The 18569-nt window shown below is 54.5% G+C and overlaps 6 protein-coding genes across 6 annotated transcripts; 4 read left to right on the top strand and 2 right to left on the bottom strand.

The window, feature by feature from the left end:
* Positions 1 to 1024: 1024 nt before the first annotated feature.
* P152DRAFT_441498 (HET-domain-containing protein) lies at positions 1025 to 3313 on the top strand. The gene is made up of 2 exons (XM_033677706.1): positions 1025 to 3186; positions 3296 to 3313. The coding sequence occupies exon 1, from the start codon at positions 1238 to 1240 to the stop codon at positions 3086 to 3088; it is 1851 nt and encodes a 616-aa protein (XP_033531275.1). The 5' UTR covers positions 1025 to 1237; the 3' UTR covers positions 3089 to 3186; positions 3296 to 3313.
* A 1077-nt stretch (positions 3314 to 4390) lies between these two features.
* On the bottom strand, positions 4391 to 6082 carry P152DRAFT_402931 (Pkinase-domain-containing protein; the record flags this gene model as incomplete). The annotated part of the gene is made up of 2 exons (XM_033676679.1): positions 4391 to 5461; positions 5510 to 6082. The coding sequence occupies 2 exons, from the start codon at positions 6080 to 6082 to the stop codon at positions 4391 to 4393; spliced, it is 1644 nt and encodes a 547-aa protein (XP_033531274.1).
* A 4785-nt stretch (positions 6083 to 10867) lies between these two features.
* On the top strand, positions 10868 to 12448 carry P152DRAFT_461329 (GTP cyclohydrolase I). The gene is made up of 3 exons (XM_033680103.1): positions 10868 to 11484; positions 11543 to 11847; positions 11897 to 12448. The coding sequence occupies exons 1-3, from the start codon at positions 11193 to 11195 to the stop codon at positions 12197 to 12199; spliced, it is 900 nt and encodes a 299-aa protein (XP_033531273.1). The 5' UTR covers positions 10868 to 11192; the 3' UTR covers positions 12200 to 12448.
* Positions 12449 to 12466: 18 nt separating this feature from the next.
* Positions 12467 to 14463, top strand: P152DRAFT_461328 (uncharacterized protein). Its single transcript, XM_033680102.1, has one exon. It carries the CDS (start codon positions 12828 to 12830, stop codon positions 14232 to 14234), a length of 1407 nt encoding a protein of 468 aa, XP_033531272.1. The 5' UTR covers positions 12467 to 12827; the 3' UTR covers positions 14235 to 14463.
* A 158-nt stretch (positions 14464 to 14621) lies between these two features.
* P152DRAFT_441489 (MCM-domain-containing protein) lies at positions 14622 to 17287 on the top strand. The gene is made up of 4 exons (XM_033677705.1): positions 14622 to 14839; positions 14890 to 15016; positions 15074 to 16479; positions 16529 to 17287. The coding sequence occupies exons 1-4, from the start codon at positions 14700 to 14702 to the stop codon at positions 17019 to 17021; spliced, it is 2166 nt and encodes a 721-aa protein (XP_033531271.1). The 5' UTR covers positions 14622 to 14699; the 3' UTR covers positions 17022 to 17287.
* On the bottom strand, positions 17078 to 18525 carry P152DRAFT_461326 (ERG20 farnesyl diphosphate synthase). The gene is made up of 2 exons (XM_033680101.1): positions 18301 to 18525; positions 17078 to 18226 (listed from the first exon to the last, which is right to left on the bottom strand). Exons 1-2 carry the CDS (start codon positions 18412 to 18414, stop codon positions 17297 to 17299), a joined length of 1044 nt encoding a protein of 347 aa, XP_033531270.1. The 5' UTR covers positions 18415 to 18525; the 3' UTR covers positions 17078 to 17296.
* Positions 18526 to 18569: the final 44 nt, after the last annotated feature.

The raw sequence follows: 18569 nt of genomic DNA, 5'->3' as shown, positions 1-18569 counted from the left end.
GGTCAGACTTAAAAATAGGATATCTGAGTATCATCCTTCAACCTCCAAGCTCTTCCTAGATGATTTGTCCAACATGCTACACATCTCTAGTGCCGCTCTGGACGGAGAAAACTCTAGTGACTGACTTAGGATTGCAAGTGGTGTGAAAGTCATTACCAAATTGTCATAGGTGAATAGGACACATATCTCTCGCATTTCCTCAATATACGAGGGCTTATCTTGACTAAATCAAGCGGCCGAGAGGCGGTGTCGAGGGTGAATTGACCGAGAATCCGCAATCAAAGCACTTTAATGTCGTCAACCCGGTACAGCAATGTATTCCTCCCAGGGGGAGAGCTTAGTGGAGCATGTTCTGCCATCCATAGCTAGTCAACAGATCTGTGTGCGACATGCACATGTGATTCTCTTGTCGGATCTTTTCCGAATTCCGAAATATTGATGAGAAACGATATATATTATTCCACAATTAGACAGGTATTCGGATTTCGGGAGCTAGTTCCGCACATAACCACTCTCAACCTGAAACTTCAAGGAAGGGCTCTGCCGACCTACCTAAGATGATTCTAGGCTGTTAGATTGAATTGCTCCAAATTACGAGGGGAATAAGATAGCGAGATCAAAGATGCCGTCATCCCCCTAGGTCTCGTCATAATAGTCATTTTAAGATGCGGATGTTGAAAAACATGAACGATTCGCGTTGTGTATCGCTCCATCTGAGAAGCTGCAGTACCTAGATGCAGGCTACAGAGATGTCCAATGTATTTCTCGGGATTCAACTGAAGGGCCTTAACGGACACTGACGTCTGACAGTGTCCCAAGCTGGCAAATTTCCACTTGAACGCTTTTGCTACCCTATCAAAGAAAAGGTGAAGAGAAGGGCGTTGAAAGCGAGAAGGCTGCAATTGTATGTCGAACTGAACTTTTTCGCGCCTGAGGCAGTGAGGCGCCAACAACTCCTGATCCCCATATCTGTCGTGACGGAGCACTTCAAGAATGAGGATTATTGATTCACCGGCACAAGTAGCCACCAGATCCAGTTGGCGTCTCAGTACGGAAGTATCTGTTCAAGTTTATTCTCTCCTACACTAACCGCGTCTCTACGGTAGCTTTGGCATACGTTATCAATCGCTAGATTGTCCTGTAAATATCGTTGGGTTGCACAAAACGTTGCTTAATTGTCTGGTCATGTGTCCTTCGTTTCCTACTTGTATCCCTTTTGATTCATACATACCAAGTTATGAGTTTGAACCAGAGCAGATCTAAGCTCTCTACAAGAGACCCTCGAGAAAGCTCTTCGTCCATTGGAAATGCAACTGGCGACGAGTTCGATACCCCAGCCGGCCTGTCCCAGTACCGATATACCCCGTTCACAGGTGACAGCGGCGGAGTTCGGTTACTGAACTTCCTCCCCTGCGACTGTGGAAGTGCTGGAAATCCGTGCTGTGATCTTGAAATCCATCGCTACTTCATCGATCAGGCACCGCCCTACGTCACGCTCTCGTACTACTGGGGAGATCCAACACCCTCTGAGACGGTCTGCATCAATGGAGCAGCCCTCAAGATCACGAAGAACCTATTGATCGCTCTACGCTATGTTGGCCCTCGGCTTCGGAAGCGGGGGTTATTATTATGGGCTGACGGCATGTGTATCAATCAGCAGGATACCGAAGAGCGTGGGAGACAGGTTGCGCAGATGGGGGAGGTGTATGAGAAGGCCAAATACGTCATCGCGTGGCTTGGTGAAGCCTCTTTCAATTTTAAGGCCACATTGAAGAAGATGAAAGAGTGGCATGAATGGCTTTGTAAAGAGCTACAAGAGCGGAATCGGCTGATCGCGGATATTGCGAAAGAAATCGTTCATAGCGACCCCTTCTTCCTTGGCCCGGAAGGCTCCGAGAGCGATTTCGCATGGAACGGCTTCCGCAGCATGGTCTTGCGACCGTGGTGGGGAAGAGCTTGGGTTGTGCAAGAAGCGCTTCTAAACCAGAGATTACGAGTATTTTACGGGCCGTTCGAGATAGACAATGAGCGGCTTCTTTCTGCATTCATTATCTTCGAGCAGCTGAAGGCAGACCAAGGTAGACTGTCCTTCAACTGCTCGGCTGCAAACCTGCTATATCTCCTACGGAACGACTTCAAAGACGCAAGCTCGCAAAGTGGATTCACCTTTCTACAAGCACTAGACAGGACGAGGACGTTCGCATGCTCGGATCCACGAGACACCGTGTATGCCGTTCTAGGACTTGTGAACCAAGGACCCGAAAGACTGCAACCGAACTATTCCTTGCGGCTCTCTGAAGTTGATCTTCAGGTGGCTACATATCTGTTCACAACGTCTCCTCGCAAGTCCAAGCTAGACTTTCTTGGTTTCGTTTGGAGCCCGAGAACCTCCTCCCGCCCGAAGAATCGGCAAGAGTCAGGGAAACCATATCGTCCCAGCTGGGTGCCGACTTGGTCAGTGAACAGTGGCCATCCGTTCGGCAAATCGATCAATGATAGAGGAACAATCAAGCCAGTCTATGCCGCCAGTGGTGATTCTGCTGAGCAGGCCCGAATTGACGGCACTGTTCTACGCGTCACAGGATTCTGCATCGACACAGTTGCTAAAGTGCTAGTGTCCTGTGAACGAGGAGACGCAGGAGAAAACAATACTCTGTTGTTATCTTGGCGGCCCAAAAATGAGCGCAAGAAATACGTCAGCGGAGGCGATCTTGATTCAGCGTGGCTCCGATGCGTCGTTGCGGATGTGGATCGTGGTGCATTCAAGATCAACAAACGAGGTTATGCGTTCCCATCAACGTCATGGGTCTCGACGAGTTACAGCGCTCAAACGGCTCTGCAGTGCGCTACTTACGGCCGAAGAATGTTCTATACGAAGAAGGGATTTATGTCCCTTGGCCCGGCAATATGCGAAGTTGGAGATAGGGTCTGTTTGTTCCTTGGTGGTCAGTTGCTGTATATTATCCGTCCGAACGGGGATGGTACCCACAGTTTCGTTGGGGAAGCGTATGTGCATGGACTTATGGATGGGGAGGCGATGGATAGGGAGCGATTTCCTGTTATGAAGGAAGTATTCGAGCTCACATGAACTGGATGGTCTCCGGGTTCTTTTTCTCGACTAGATGGTCTACGCCGCAAGATGCAATAGGAGTAAGGTCGGCCGAGTGTCTACGACGTTTATTACAAGTAAGTAAATATTCCGGGTGGCATAGATGGTAAGTTGTTCAACTCTGTCTCTTGCCACATCTCGATCAAACAAGCAACCCCCGACCGCTCGTGCTAACCATCAATCCAGTCCTTTTCTGATTACATCAAGTATAATACGCCTCCACCACATCCTCGACCTCGCCCAGACGTTTCGTCGGCAACGTCTGCCCAAACGCCTTCAACCCTACCTTCGCTTCTTCGCCCATGAAGTTCTGCAAGCCGCATCAACCACCAGTGCCACTGAATTCGCCCTGACCGGTGCAAAAATCCAGCGCCAACCACCTCACCATGCTAGTCAGTCCGGTAGCGAACGCGCCAGTCGCCATCCGACCCGGCATCAGCTTCTACGAACCATGCCCGTAGCAATGGTGATGGCCAACACGGCGCCCTTATTCAAGTGTGGGCGGATATACCTCTCGAACAAGAACGGTATATAGAACCGTATGCTTCCCGCCTTCACGACGTTCTCCAACGTTCTCCGACGTCACCTCTTCCAATTTCCCGAGAGCTAGCCGATCGCCTCCTGTGTAGACCACATGATCGATCCCCGCCCCTCTCGCGCTCCCTCCGTCAACACGGTGAACTTCTCGGCCTCCGCATGGACGTGTTAGGGCCGCCGAGGTTGGCGATCGGTATCGTCCCAGAGAAGAACGGATAGGAGGAGCGGAGGCGAGAGACTGCACAAGGGAAGTTGGACGGGTCACTAGGGGAGATGATTCAATGGGAAACGGACGGAGTGCTCAAGAGGGACTATTAGGATGGTCGTGGGTGAGTTTGGAGGTGTTTGTTGGACGACATGATTGTCGGGGTGGACGAACGGTCTGCGCTCCGTTCGGGTGCTAGAACTTATCGATATCTGGACGAAACACGCTCTGGAGCCGGTTCACACCCTCTCACGCGCCAAGGAGCCTAATTTGAATGTTCCTTTTCCATACTGTACAACCGGCGCCACGCAACTGCGTCGGCCGGGAAACTAAACGGGATATCTAATGCATCGAGCCCCGCCCGGCCCCATTCAACTTTTGCGTTCTCGCCAACCCAAGCGAGTCGTCTAAGATCTGGTAATACCGTGTGCCGACAATCAACCGAAAACCACCGTCGAAATCAATGCGCTGTGCGCGCTGGAGAGAAGATCTTCGCATTGCATACAAATGTCCGGTAGAGGGGTGCAGATGACGACCGCTCACACCGGATCCACCTCCATCAGGTCCCCTTTACGGTCCTCGATCCGCGGACTGGGGAGCCCGCCCGACGGATCCCTCTCCGCGTCCTTCTCCTGCTCGCTCCTTATCCGCTTCCGATCATGTTCGCCGCCCTTGTCGTGCGCATCCCCGTCGTCGACCCTCCGCTTCAGCTCCTTCTGCCGATGCCGCTCGCGCTCGCGCTCGTGCCGATCCTTCTCCTTCTTCTTCTGCTCGCGCTCCTTGCGCAGCGCCTTCGACTCGAACTCGTGCCAGTCACCCTGGATGTTGGCCAGTTCGACGGCGCGGGAGGCGGCCGGCTGCTCAACGGTGAAGTAGGGGTGCTCGAGGACGTCGTTGGCGGTGGGGCGGTTGGCCGGGTCGTAGTCGAGCATGCTGGTGAGGAGCTCGTAGGCGGCGGGAGTGAGTTTGTCGCGGTATTTGGACTCGAAGGTCGACGCGCGGGGCTTGCAGGCGTTGATGAGGAGCTCGTACCACGCGGTGTCGCGCATGCCCGGCCATTGCTCGAGGGTGGGGGCGCCGAGGACGTCGTAGATCTTCTGGAGCTGGTTCAGCTCGGTGCCGTCACCGGGGAAGATGGCGTAGTTCGTGAAGATCTCGACGAGGACGCATGCCGCCGACCAGATGTCGACGGCTGGGCCGTACTGGGTCTCGCCGAAGAGCAGTTCGGGGCTCCGATACCAGATCGTGATGACGCGGTTGGTGTAGTCCAGACGGCGGACCTTCGAATAGAATCTCGCAAGCCCGAAGTCAGCAATCTTGAGCTGCCCACTATTGGAGACGAGGATGTTGGCAGCTTTGATGTCGCGGTGAAGGACGCCTCGATGATGGAGATAGTCGAGGCCTTCAAACATCTGCTTCGCCAGATCCTTCTTTTGAGCCTCATCAAGCTTGTAGCTCGGATGGTTTAGAAGTCCAGTTAAGTCATGGCTGAGGTATTCGAATACCATATAACAATGGTTGTCTTCGACCATGACCTCAAGCAATTGGACGACATTGTCGTGTCTCAGGTGCTCCAGGAGCTTGACCTCGCGAATAGCGGTCACCGGGAACTGCAGAAAGTTAGTTTTGCACTGAAGAAGCGGAACCACAGCACTTACGCCGTCTTTTTCGTTCTCCACTCTGATTCGCTTGAGGGCCACCATATTGTTGGTATAGATATGGTCCGCCTTAAACACCTTGCCATACGTTCCGGAGCCCACAACCGATTCATTACCAGGCTTTCGGTAGTAGATGGATCCAGGACCCTGGAATTCCGGCTTGACGGATGGTCGAGGCTTGGCTTTCTTGACGATTCTGAATATAGCTTTCGGGGGCGGCTTCGGCCTTTTCTCAAAGCGCGGTTCGGGACGACGATCTCGCGGGTGGCGGGCATCGCGAGGATCGCGGTGTTCCCGCGGTCCTCGTGCATCACGGTGATCTCGACTATCACGGTAGTCTCTCCCGTCACGCCTCGAGTCTCTGGAATCTCGGTAGTCTCCACGATGGTCCGACCGATAATCACCTCGCGAGTCGTGTCGATCGCGGTGGTCGGATCGATGGTCGTGGCGATGGTCGTGGCGATGGTCGGAGCGGTAGTCCGGTCTGAACTCCGATTTACGATCCGGTCCGCCAAGGCGACTCTCCAATCGGGACTCCTGTCGGGGCTGCGGCTGTCCATGGTTAAATCGCATGCTATTCGAGGTGCGCATCAAAGGAGGTTGCATGGCTTTAACGCGTTGAGTCAAATCAGGCTTTGGTTTCTCACTAACCGGCTGGGCCGCCTTCGACTTCAGTGCGAAACTGATCTTTGGGCCGGAAGACTGCGTCTGGGAATCCGATGCAGGTGGCTGCGAGGAACCTTTTGGTGTCGACTCTTTCTCCGTGTGTTCCTGTTTCTCCTCTTCTTTTCCGCCTTCGTCCTCTACGCGGAGATCTTTGGAAGGTCTGAACGGGTTGTCATCGTCGTCGCCATCCGGTCCGTTGCCGTCGTTCTGGCTGGCACCCGCGTCCGATTGGGATCCCGTGGCCTGCGTTACGAAAACGCTCCGATCTTTGTCGATAGGTGCCCGTCCACCGCGGCTCCCGGTTGCGGGTGTCCAGGAGAGGTTGCTGAAGTGTCCAGCAACGGCACCACCGCGACCTCGTGAAGGCTGTGCGCCTCCAAACGTCTGCGTGTTGTTTGCAGCATTATTTGGTGACGGTTGTGCCGAGCTGTTGAAGTGGTTCCCTCGAAAGCCGCCGCGTCCGCCGCGGTAGCTTTGTTGGTATTGGCCGTTTGGAGGAGATGCAGAATCATAGGACGGACGTTGCTGGAAGTATTGGTTTTGAGGTTGTCCATGGGGGGAGTATTGTTGGTACGGAGACTGTGCTTGGGACGAATAGCCTTGGTGCACCGGCGTTCTGTTGTGTTGTCAGCATTCGGGACTCTCACTCGGACATACGGTGGTAACGGAAGAGAAAATCATGAAGGTGCAGTGAGTATGCAAAAACAAGGTGAGAGCATGTGGTTGGGTGAGCTATGATGGAAAGCATCCATACAGCATCTGCAACTCATACATGCACCACCGGAAAGTTGAAGTGCGTGACAAAATGAAATGATAAACTTACCCTTGGTGACTCCCGTACGGACTGCCTCCCCATCCGCCACGATTACTATAGGCCGGCGACTGGCTATGAGGCGAGATCTGATTCGGCGGATAATGCGGCGAATGTCCGTAGTTGGTGTTGATATTGGGCCGCGGCGGACGGCCTCCTCGCATATATCGCGGATCCATCTCGTCGTCGTCCTCCCGCGCGGGATACTCTTTAGTCTTCCGCCGAGAGCGAGGCGATTCGTGGTGTCGAGAACGAGAATCTCGCTCGCGTCGAGGGGTGCGGGATCGGTCTCGAGGGTCCTTTCGAGCTTTGTGGCTCTGCTGACCGCGGTGGCCGGGGGAGGGGGTGCGAGCTTTTCGGTGGCGATGCCGCGAGCGCGAACGTGCGTGTGAGTGTCGGCGAGGTTTGGATGGGTGGGTGGAATAGTTGCGGGCAGGTGATGGGGACCTGGACAGCTCGGGATCTCTTCGCCTAGGTCTTGGCGAAACCTCTCGACGGGTGGAGCTTAATAATGGTGCTGGCGACCTGTCACGCCGCGAGCCACGCGGAGAAGGGCGACGAGAGTCTTTGCGGCTCGGGTGCTCTCGATACTTGAATTTGTCCTTTTCCCGGTGTCGTGATTTGAGCTCCGATGATTCCCACTCACGGTGTCGATGTGTGCTCTGCCCCTTGCCTTCTGATATGGAGTCCCGGTGATGGGAGCGTCTCGTGGGTGATGAACGCCTCGAATCGACGGCGCGGATGGATGAAGGTCGATTTTCAGGTGATCGAGAGCGAAGGCGAGTTTTGGTGGTTGAAGCTGTTAGGCGGTACGAAGGGGAAGCAGGTGACCGGGATCGCGGCCGAACCGAAGGAACGTAAGAATCGGGCGACCGTTGCCTAACCACCGCTCGATCGATTTTTGGTGAATATGCACGATCTGAAGGCCGTGTTAAGTCTCCTTGAGATCGTGAAAAGGATAAGTCGCTCTTCGGACTATGCCTTCGACTTCCTTTCTCCCCAGCAACCCTGCCCAAGCTGGGACTGCGCTTCCGCTTCGACGATAAGGACGATTCTCGATTCCTGTGAGATTTCGATGGCCTCTCCGGAGTCGGATCGCGCTTGGATGGTCGGTAATAATCCTCTCGCGTGTCGTGATTTGATGGGGAACGGGACCTCCGTTTGGTGTGATGCCTTTCCCTGCTGCGGGTCCGAGATCTGACGCGACCACGAGAACGTGAACGTGCCTTGGAACCCGTGTGTGATGATGGTTTCGGGTCGTCAAAGAGATCGCGCGATGGGGGAAACAAATCTTGATCCAGGCCCTCTCTCCGACCATACGTCCCAGCAGCCGGTGAGCGCCCCCGCCCTCGGGGAGGATTGCGGTTCACTTTACTCCCTCCCTTATGCCGGGCAGAATTCCGGGTCGAATTCCGAGAGGATTCTTCAGGTCTGTACTGGTCTATGGCACTCGTGGGACGTCGCGACCCAGCCATGTAGGCAGTCAAGACATGCAGTGGGAAGGTGATGCATGTAGGTATGTGTCAAGCAAGAGGACGGGAAGATTGGATCCAGGCGAGGAAAAGGTGTAAGAAAATCCGAGCGCTGCAAGGACACGAGAAAACCCAGCGAAAGGCTGCAACCTACCAACCGGGCCGAGTCGACGGCAAAGTCGAGGCTCGGGATATTTCTGCAACGTACTACTCTCGTGATCGAAGTGTAAATCGGTCTTTGAAGGACGCGACGAAGAGTGTAGAGTGTAGATAGGGCAGTAGGAAGGGGAAAAACAGAGAATGGGGATGCAGCCGGGGAAGATGCGGCTCCTCGACCAGAGAGTGACGACCACTGAGTGACCGAACCAGTGACAGACGGGAGTTAGCGTCCACTTGGGACTTGGCCCTGGGGACTGGGGAGTGTACCGCCAAATCTCCAACCACCAGACAACAGGACACTTTCAAGTGACTTTAACCCTCCGCAGTGTCAATCGACAATAGTCTGCCGCAATAATAAGCCTGCTGCGTGCTTCGACTTCTGGCACCAATGGTCAATAATGATAGATTGCCTGTTCAAGCAGAGAGTTCCTCCTCTTGAGCAGAATTCCGTGCCAAGTAGGCAAAGCTCAGCGGTGCAGGACAGTACGGAGTACTAGTGGGTGCCCTGGACTCTATCTCCCATGCTGCGCTCAGTGTCTGTTGCAACTTGCGATGGTTCCAAAATCGTTCAGCACTTTAGAACCGAAGCCAGAGAGGAAAACGTTAAGGAAAAGCCGAATTCGCCTCTCGTGGCACGTGCCCCGCGATTCCGTGATTCCACTGGGTGAACCAGAAGCTCTCGCTGCTGGGCTGTCCATTGTTCACTGCTTCATCCCGACCTTCTGCAGCCCCATTCCATACCATACCGTATGTGCTGCCGACGTTGCTGCCGACGATGTTACGAATCACGCATAGAATCTCTCTATCTAACCAAAATGCAGAGCATGTCCTCCTCCTGTCGAGAACTCGCGCAGCGTCTCGGTCTGCTCTGGACAGGTGCCAAATCCCCTCAAAGCCACAGCTTTCCAGGCCAGGCGCCAGACACCTGACCATGCCCCAGCAGGCCAGCACCCAGCCAATCCAACCTGCATCGCATCCCCAACTCCGCCCCAGGCCACAAACCGGTCATGCTTTGAGCAAGGACTTCCCCAGATAGCGACACGAGGTGACCGGTTTTGCCCACATCCCGTCGTGCGCTATCACACGGAGGAATGGGAATCATGAGGAAAGTGATGCATTCCCAAAATTGAATCGTCTTCGACAGCATATTTGCCGATTTGAAGGGAATCAACGCGATGGCCACGACGGCGAGTACGTCACCTCCTCGCTGGTTCACACCGAACCGGTTGCCCATATGCGGGTATGTGCGTAGAATGAGCCCTTTCGAAAACGATCCGTTGGAGAGGAGGGACGCTGGATTATTCAATGTGGGTGAGAAATGGTAGATGGACGGAGTCAAGTTCCCAATGACGTGCGTTCCGAGCCAGATTTCGACCCGTCTGGCGAAGGGGTGGATGTATGAATGCTGGAAACATGAGAAAAGCCCATTCTAAGTCCCCCGTCGAAGCATGCGGCATCGTCGTGTACACGTGCCGTTCTATGGATTTCCGGTACACGACATGACTTCCCGACACCTTCAAGCTATCCAGGCAGTTAAGGCCCTGTGATAACCATCGTCGTGGATTTCGGTCGAGGGTCGCTCAGCAGGTAACGTGTGAATGTGATCGGGTCTGTTTAGGCGGCTAGGGCTAGAGATGGAGAGGCATCGATAACGTGGTGATGCTGCTGTCAGATACCGGTGACAACCAGGCCGGTTACCCCTCGTGGAGGGCATGGCGATGAGATTAGAGATGCCGAAAGCGTCGACTCCAGGTGCATGCAATATAATAACTCGGTGCATGATAGACCGCGTCCGCCGTTGTCACTTCATGTGTCGCTTGCTGCAAGTGTTTCACATCCAAATTCCCGGTAGCTCGGGGGGTCGACCACCGTCGCAGCAGCGACGACCCCGTTCCCTCCGAGTGAGATGGTGGCCATGATGGAGAATTCCCCCGATGGCTTTTGAGACATACCTACAGATGTTGGATGTGGACGGATGTGGAGGATGAAGTCGCAGATGGGAGCAATAGGTAATGGATGATGGAGGATCGAAGTCCGAGTGCAGAAGCGATGTGTTTCCTTGTGGAGGCGGTGGACTGGCGGGTGGGTGGTGGAAGCCAAAGCCTAAGTGAAGGCAGGCACGGCAGGGGACACGGAAACTCTAGTCACGTGATAATGTCTATAATATGAAATATCACGTGCATGCGGCTCCGACTCCGGCAAACTCCGATCGGATCTTGCAACATCGGCCTTCGTTCTTTTAGGGAAGGCGCCGGCCGTTTTTGCTCGCCTTCGTTCCTCTGGACGACTGAATTGCCACGGGGGTCGAAAATTATAAATCTGGGGATCATACAGCATGCAGTCGGCGATTGAGATTTGAGATGACCCTTAGTTCCTATCCCTCATATACAATGTCAGCACTCCGACTTTCGAGCCTGTGAGCTCCATCTTGAATTCTTTGATCGCAGAATCCCGACATCTCCCTGATCCCTGCACTCCTCTCTGACTGCTCCTCCATACTTTGTTGGACATCGTCTTCATAGTCCCAGCAAAGTCTTTCGATCCAGAGCAGTCCAACTTACTTTTGAGAGAACCGATGGAGCATCCTCCGCCAGGTCCGAAACCAAAGTCGGGCGTCAATCCTCGCTTCCTCAATGGCCATTCCTCCTTGAACCCCTCCTCTCCGCTCGACGCCCGCGACGTAAAAGAACGGGAAAATCTATTTGCGGCGATTAAAAATTCGAGCACGACGCGACACGCCGTGGAATTCAATGAGCCTGCCAGAGACGCGAGGGATGAGCCAGTGCTTCCGACACAGGTGGCGAGCCGTCCGGAGAGCCCGTTTACTCAGCATCCAACAATCGACTTCGATGGTCTCAGCTGGCCCAGTAAGTGCCGATCTTCGATAGCATTGCCCCTCGCAGGCTAACGGAATTTTTCAATCAGGCATCGGGACCCGAAATCGTCTTGAGGCCAGTCCAGAGGAGGATGTCGAGCGGATGCAGAAGCTCTCTGGGGCCGTGCGGACGATTCTGGAGTGCATCGGCGAAGACCCGGAGCGCGAGGGGCTCCACAAGACGCCCATGCGGTATGCGGAGGCCATGATGTTCTTCACGAAGGGCTACGAGGAGAACCTTCGGGACATCGTCAACGGGGCGGTGTTTCAGGAAGACCACGACGAGCTGGTCATCGTCAAGGACATCCAGGTCTTCTCGCTTTGCGAGCACCACCTGGTCCCCTTTACAGGAAAGGTAAGCTTGAACCTGCCGACGGCAATGCATCGGTGCTGACAGTGCCCAGATGCATATCGGGTACATCCCCAATCGCCGAGTCATCGGCCTCTCGAAGATCGCACGTATCGCCGAGATGTTTTCGCGACGGCTTCAGGTCCAAGAGCGGCTAACCAAACAGGTTGCGCTCGCCCTGTCGGAAATCCTTCAGCCCCTGGGGGTGGCCGTGGTAATGGAGTCGAGTCACCTGTGCATCGAAATGCGTGGAGTGCAGAAGACCGGGTCGACCACGACAACCAGCTGCATGCTTGGCAGGATGCGGTCGACGGCGAAGACGAGGGAGGAGTTTTTGAACCTCCTCAACCGAAGATAGTAGATGCACTCTGCGATTGCGTTGGCTGTTTGAAAACATTACGTGACGGCGTTTGGTTGATCATCACCTCTCGAAAGAGGGGGGCAGATAAGCTTATAGTGGACAGAACCAGAAGGGGAATTCTGCATCCAGCTCGACCGCTTGTACTGTAGGTTGATATTGCTGACTTTACAGCCTTTCAACAGGCAAATCACTGTATAAGAATTAACTTCGAACACTTAATAAAAGGGAGAATTCTTCTGTAACGAGCAATGTTTTCGTATTCACCTGTCCACGATCACTGACACCTAGCTTTCGACGGACAAACAGGCGCTTCGAGATCAGATTGATTGAGAAATCACCGGACCTTAGCATATGAAGCTATGAAGGGTTCGCCCCCAGAGTGATGCCGTCAACAAACAAACTCCATACCCGATGAAATGTGAAGGATTGATTCAGCACGAATCACACAAATCATTCACTCATCCCCAACATTTTCCTTCCACAAGTCACTCCCCATCTCATCTATCAAGCTTCAACTTCTCCCTTCTCTTCTTCAACGCACACTCGACTCATCCCACCTCAGCTGCCCATCAGAATCAGTCTTCACATCACCCAGCCCTTATTTCTGTCCTCATCGCATCCAACCATGCTGCGCTCCCGCCCTGTCAAAACTCGCCGCACCGCAGCGATCAACCTATCCGCCATCAACACCGAAATCGACACCTTCACCGACCGCGTCGGCCCCGCGACCGTCGACCGCTGGAACGAAGAATGGGCCGACCTCCTCGGCCGCGGCAGGGGCCCCCCCCCAAAACTAAAATTCCCGCTCCTCGAGACGCTGCTGGACAACTTCGATCTGGCGTTCGAGGCGCTGCTGTGGGTGCCACCGGCGGAGATGCTCAAGCTGTTCACAATCAGCAAGAAGTTCCAGCGGTTCTGCTGCGCGTACGTGAACCAGCTGCTGTTCGCGTACGCGAAAGTGTGGGTGCCGGGGGCAGTGCCGCTGCTGAGTTTCTACGATGGGCATCCGCTGTTCATGATTGCGAAGACGCCGTTTGAGATGCCGTATCGGGGGCCGGGGTCGCTGAAGCAGCCGGAGGACTTTCACGTTAGCAAGCATACTTCGAAGTTCTTTGTGACGTGGCTTCAGAAGATCAGCCGAAGGCAAACCTTGGTCGTTAATATCTACAAGGAGCTGGGAGAGCTCTGCTTTCCTGAGGCATGCAAGGCAGCCATGCAGAAGATCTGGTTCCTGCTTGAAGTCGATAACACCGAAACGCGAGCCGAGATGATCGCTAACCGCAACCTGTTCACGGACGAGGACCTCAAGCTCGCCGAGTGTTTTTTTTTCAAGCTCGACGAAGCCTCGCGCACCTTCGTCTTCAAAAAGGGCGTCACCATCCGGAAGATCCTGATGGGTCAACGCACGATGCGCCGCACCTACGACTTCGCGACCAACAAATACTGCCGCAATCACGCCGACACCATCCGCGAATGGGCGCGCCTCGCCCTCCGCCCCAAGCCGCGCTACCACGGCCAGAATATCTTCGGCCTGCAGTCCAGGGAACTCGGAAAGGGTTGCATCGAGGGATGGGGCAACGGCTTCAAGTATCTTCGTCGGCCGGACGAGCTCATCACACGCGAGCTCGTCAACCGCGACATCGACCCGGACACGTGGCTGGAGGCCATCTATAAACACATGATCCCTACCACCATCGAGTCGCAAGAGGCGTTGGCGCGCGCGAAGGACTGGGCGGCAGAGGTAGAGATGAAGCAGGGGTTCTTCAGCCGGCATCCGAGCGTGCGGAAGAGCCGCAGCCTCTACGGAGAGGATCTCGAGCCGGAGGATATGTACAGCGTGATGGATCCGAGCATCATCCCGGTGCTGGAGGCGGACGCGTTTGGCGGGGATCCGGACGAGAAGGATGAGATGGAGAAGGAGATGGAGTGGATTCAGGCATATCGAGAGTTCATACAGACGTCAAAGGATGATGATGCAGAGGAGGCGGTGAGGGCGTATCAGATGGACTATCAGTTGTCTCAACCCCATTAGTGGGAAAAACCTCTGGTTACCGTACGGCGTACAGTCAACGGGTTAAGACTCGGCAGTGTCAAAGCGTGCTAAAAAAACGGGCGTATCTTGTATGATAGGATTCCCTTCAGCGGTCGACCAGGATAACCCAGGGATTGGAGCGCTACTTTGGCATACTTGTAAAGAGATTATTCCACAGCTTGAGAATCTCTGACAAGGACCATTGATAAGTATTTGTAGGAAGGTTGAGGAGTGCCTAGTGAAGGTGTGAAGTTGGAGTAGATGAACATGTGACTGGAGACTCCTTTAGAAGGAAAAGCGGGTCCCATTAACGCGTCGTAGCAGCAACGCGACCAGACGCGCCTTCCCCCCTGTCCAGCAAAGTCTTGTTCCCAAGCCCCTCCTACTCCTCTACAGATATACACGAAATCCATTCCGATACTATAGCCTCTACTGAACAAGGCACTCGGTTCGCCATTAATAACTATGGATCGTCAATCAGTCTATACCCTTTCTGTGCTCCCTGCCGAATTTGGGGATGACGATAGCCGCAGACGGTCCAACGTCCAGCAGCAGCTGGTAGACTTCGTCCTCGACTTCCATATCGACAATATCTTCATCTACAGGTTAGCGCGCACATACGAAGACCCAAGCACTCGCACTGACTGTGACGCAGAGATCAGATCCGGGAGAATGTCCTCGTCAAGCAATACTACTGCAACATTGACATCGCTCATCTCATCTCCTACAATGAGGAGTTGGCACATCGCATGAATGCCGAGCCGGCAGAGATTATCCCAATCGTGAGTGAGATCGTCTCGCTTTTACAATCTTTCGGAGCTTCGCTAATGCGGCATCAGTTCGAGGCCGCCCTTAAACACTGCACTCAACGAATCGTATACCCCTCCCAGCGAGATATCCAACTTCCCGAACACCAGCTGCTTCTCCACTCGAGCGCCTCCCAGATTTCCATCCGCGATCTCAACGCCGACAACGTTTCACGACTAGTTCGAATCCCTGGCATCATCATCGGTGCATCGACGTTGTCCTCGAAATCCACGAGACTAAGCATCCAATGCCGAGACTGCCAACACACGTCCAACGTCGCGGTCAACAGCGGGTTCTCGTCCACGAACTTACCTCGAGTCTGCCTTAGAGAAAGGATCGAAGGTGATAAGTCGGACCGATGCTCCATGGACCCCTACTTCGTGGTGCACGAGAAATGCCAGTTTATCGACCAGCAAGTTCTGAAGCTACAAGAAGCACCGGATCAGGTCCCGGTCGGAGAACTTCCGCGACACATCTTAATCTCGGCGGACCGATACTTGACCAATAGAGTTGTTCCTGGGTCAAGATGCACTGTCATGGGTGTCTTCTCCATATACCAATCGAAGGGATCGAAGAGCTCTACATCAGGTGCTGTTGCCATTCGGAATCCTTACATACGAGCAGTGGGCATCCAGACCGATGTCGACCACACGATGAAAGGAAACGTCAGTTACACCGAGGAGGAAGAGCAGGAGTTTCTAGAAATGAGCCGGCGGCCAGACCTATATGAAGTCTTCGCAAACTGCATTGCTCCGTCGATCTACGGCAACAGCGACATCAAGAAAGCCATTGCCTGCTTACTGATGGGAGGATCCAAGAAGATTCTTCCGGACGGCATGAGACTTCGTGGAGACATCAATGTGCTTCTACTCGGTGACCCTGGTACCGCGAAGTCTCAGCTTCTGAAGTTCGTCGAGAAGGTTGCCCCGATTGCAATCTACACCTCCGGCAAAGGCTCGTCCGCCGCTGGTCTTACGGCGTCCGTGCAGAGAGACAGTACCACCAGGGAGTTCTATCTGGAAGGAGGAGCCATGGTTCTCGCCGACGGTGGTGTCGTTTGCATCGACGAATTCGACAAGATGCGCGATGAAGACCGCGTGGCCATCCACGAAGCGATGGAGCAGCAGACCATCTCCATCGCCAAAGCCGGCATCACCACCATTTTGAACGCGAGGACCAGTGTGCTGGCGGCTGCGAATCCCATCTTCGGCCGGTATGATGATATGAAGACGCCCGGGGAGAACATCGACTTCCAGACGACCATCCTGTCGCGATTCGATATGATCTTCATTGTACGGGATGAGCACGAACGGGGCCGTGACGAGCGGATCGCGAAGCACGTCATGGGTATTCATATGGGTGGTCGAGGCGTGGAAGAGCAAGTCCAGGCCGAAATCCCGGTCGATAAGATGAAGCGGTATATCAGCTACTGCAAACAGTACGTTGGACCCAAGCCTTCGAAACCCTCTCACTAACCCTCATTTTAGGAAATGTGCACCGCGCCTCTCTGCCGAAGCCGCCGAGAAGCTCTCCTCTCACTTCGTCTCCATCCGCCGGCAAGTCCACGCCGCTGAGCTCACCGCCAACGCCCGCTCCTCCATTCCCATCACCGTCCGCCAACTGGAAGCCATCGTCCGCATCAGCGAATCCCTCGCCAAACTACGCCTCTCCCCCATCGCCACTGAAGCGCACGTCGACGAAGCCATCCGCCTCTTCCTGGCCAGCACCATGGACGCCGTGGCGCAAGGCGAGGGCCATGCGTCGAAGGAGATGATGGACGAGGTCGGGAAGGTAGAGGATGAACTGCGGAGACGGTTGCCGATTGGGTGGAGCACGAGTCTGGCGACGTTGCGGAGGGAGTTTGTGGAGGGGAGGGGGTACACGGAGCAGTCGTTGAATCGCGCATTGGTCGTGCTCCAGAGAAGGGAGACGGTCCAACTGAGGCATGGGGGGAGTCAAGTCTACCGGAGCGGGGTGTAAACGAAGATGGAATTGGCGTACGGTGCTGATTTGATGATTGGTTTTGTCGGTCAGCGATGATTGATGCTACATTTTGGAAGGGATACCACTTGTTATGTACATGCACCTACAGTGTGGGAGAGCACAATGAGAGGATGTCGCGATGACGACTAAGGATGTATTTCAGGTGCTAGAACCTTTTGTCCCCTTAGGGTAATCTACCGGATAGTGTTTTGTTGCAAAGGTCTATAGCCATGCAACAAGGATAAATATAGCGTACCTCATACCAGAGGACCCTACTTGGTCCGCTTGTAAATCTTCCCCAGGAAGGCCTCGAACACCTCCTTCTTCAGCCCCTCGCTCTCGTCCACGTCCGCGATCCGCTTCCGGAGCATCGACACCGTCTCCTCTTCGTACGCATGGTACACCGCCTCGAGCTTCAGGTCGGCGTATATTTTCCTAACCGCCTTCTCCTTGACCGCGTCTTTCCGTCCGTAGTTCTGATCCAGCACCTGCCGTTGCTCGGGGGTCGCGCGCTTCAGCGCCTGGTTGACCAGCCACGAGCACTTGTTATCCTGGATGTCGGTGCCGATCTTCCCCAGCACCTCCGGATCGGCGAACGCGTCGAGGTAGTCGTCCTGCACCTGGAAGTACTCCCCCATGGGGATGAGGATGTCGTTCGCCTGCTGCAGATTTTTCTCGGTGGCGACGCCGCAGTAATGCAGCGCCAGCGCCACAGGGAGGTAGAAGCTGTAGAACGCCGTCTTGTACCGCACGATGAAGAAGTACTTGTCCAGGGAGAAGTTGTCCAGGTCGACGTGGTCCTCGGGCGCGGTGAGCAGGTCGCATTGCTGGCCGAGCTCCGTCTGGAAGGTGACCTCGTGGAACAGCTCCAGCAGGTCCGTGTAGCACTTCTCCTGCCGGAAATGCTTCTTCAGCAGCATGTAGATGGTGCCCTCGAGCATGAAGGCATCATTGATGGCGATCATGCCGACGGTGGGCATGAGGTACCAACAGGGTGAACCCCGGCGCGTCTTGCTGCTGTCCATGATGTCGTCGGAGACGAGAAAGAAGGCTTGGAGGAGCTCGATCATCCAGCCGAGGGCGCCGGCTCGGAGGTATTCCGGTGTACCGGGTGTGATAGACTTGTTGAGGAGGATGGAGGAGGTGTCGATGACGGACATGCCGCGGTTGTATTTTCCGCCCATGGTGTTGTGTAGAAGGTTCTGGATATAACTTTAGCCTACGGGCTCATTATTACGCATTGATACTCGTCGAGGACGAGTTGTATGATCTGCACCTTTTCATACCAGGCGCGCGCATTGTCGGGCAGCTTGTTGTCCCTACATAGCTGCAGCATGTCCTCCACAAGGGGCTGGAATGCCGTCTCGAATTCGGTCCTTGTGGTCGGCATCTTGGAAGAATGGGCCTCTACCAGATTCTAAGAGGAGGTTAATAGGAATTGAGCGAATTTGGAAGTTCAATGGCAGGTATCAAATTCCCATGGCTTTTCTGATGTCGAAATATTGACCGCCTGGCGGGAGTCCAGATGCCAAGCCACATGTATCA

This window comes from Eremomyces bilateralis (assembly GCF_010015585.1).
Source record: "Eremomyces bilateralis CBS 781.70 unplaced genomic scaffold P152scaffold_23, whole genome shotgun sequence".
NCBI lineage: Eukaryota > Fungi > Ascomycota > Dothideomycetes > Eremomycetales > Eremomycetaceae > Eremomyces > Eremomyces bilateralis.
Note: the sequence above shows the minus strand (reverse complement) of the source record. Positions and strands in the feature narration are given on the sequence as shown.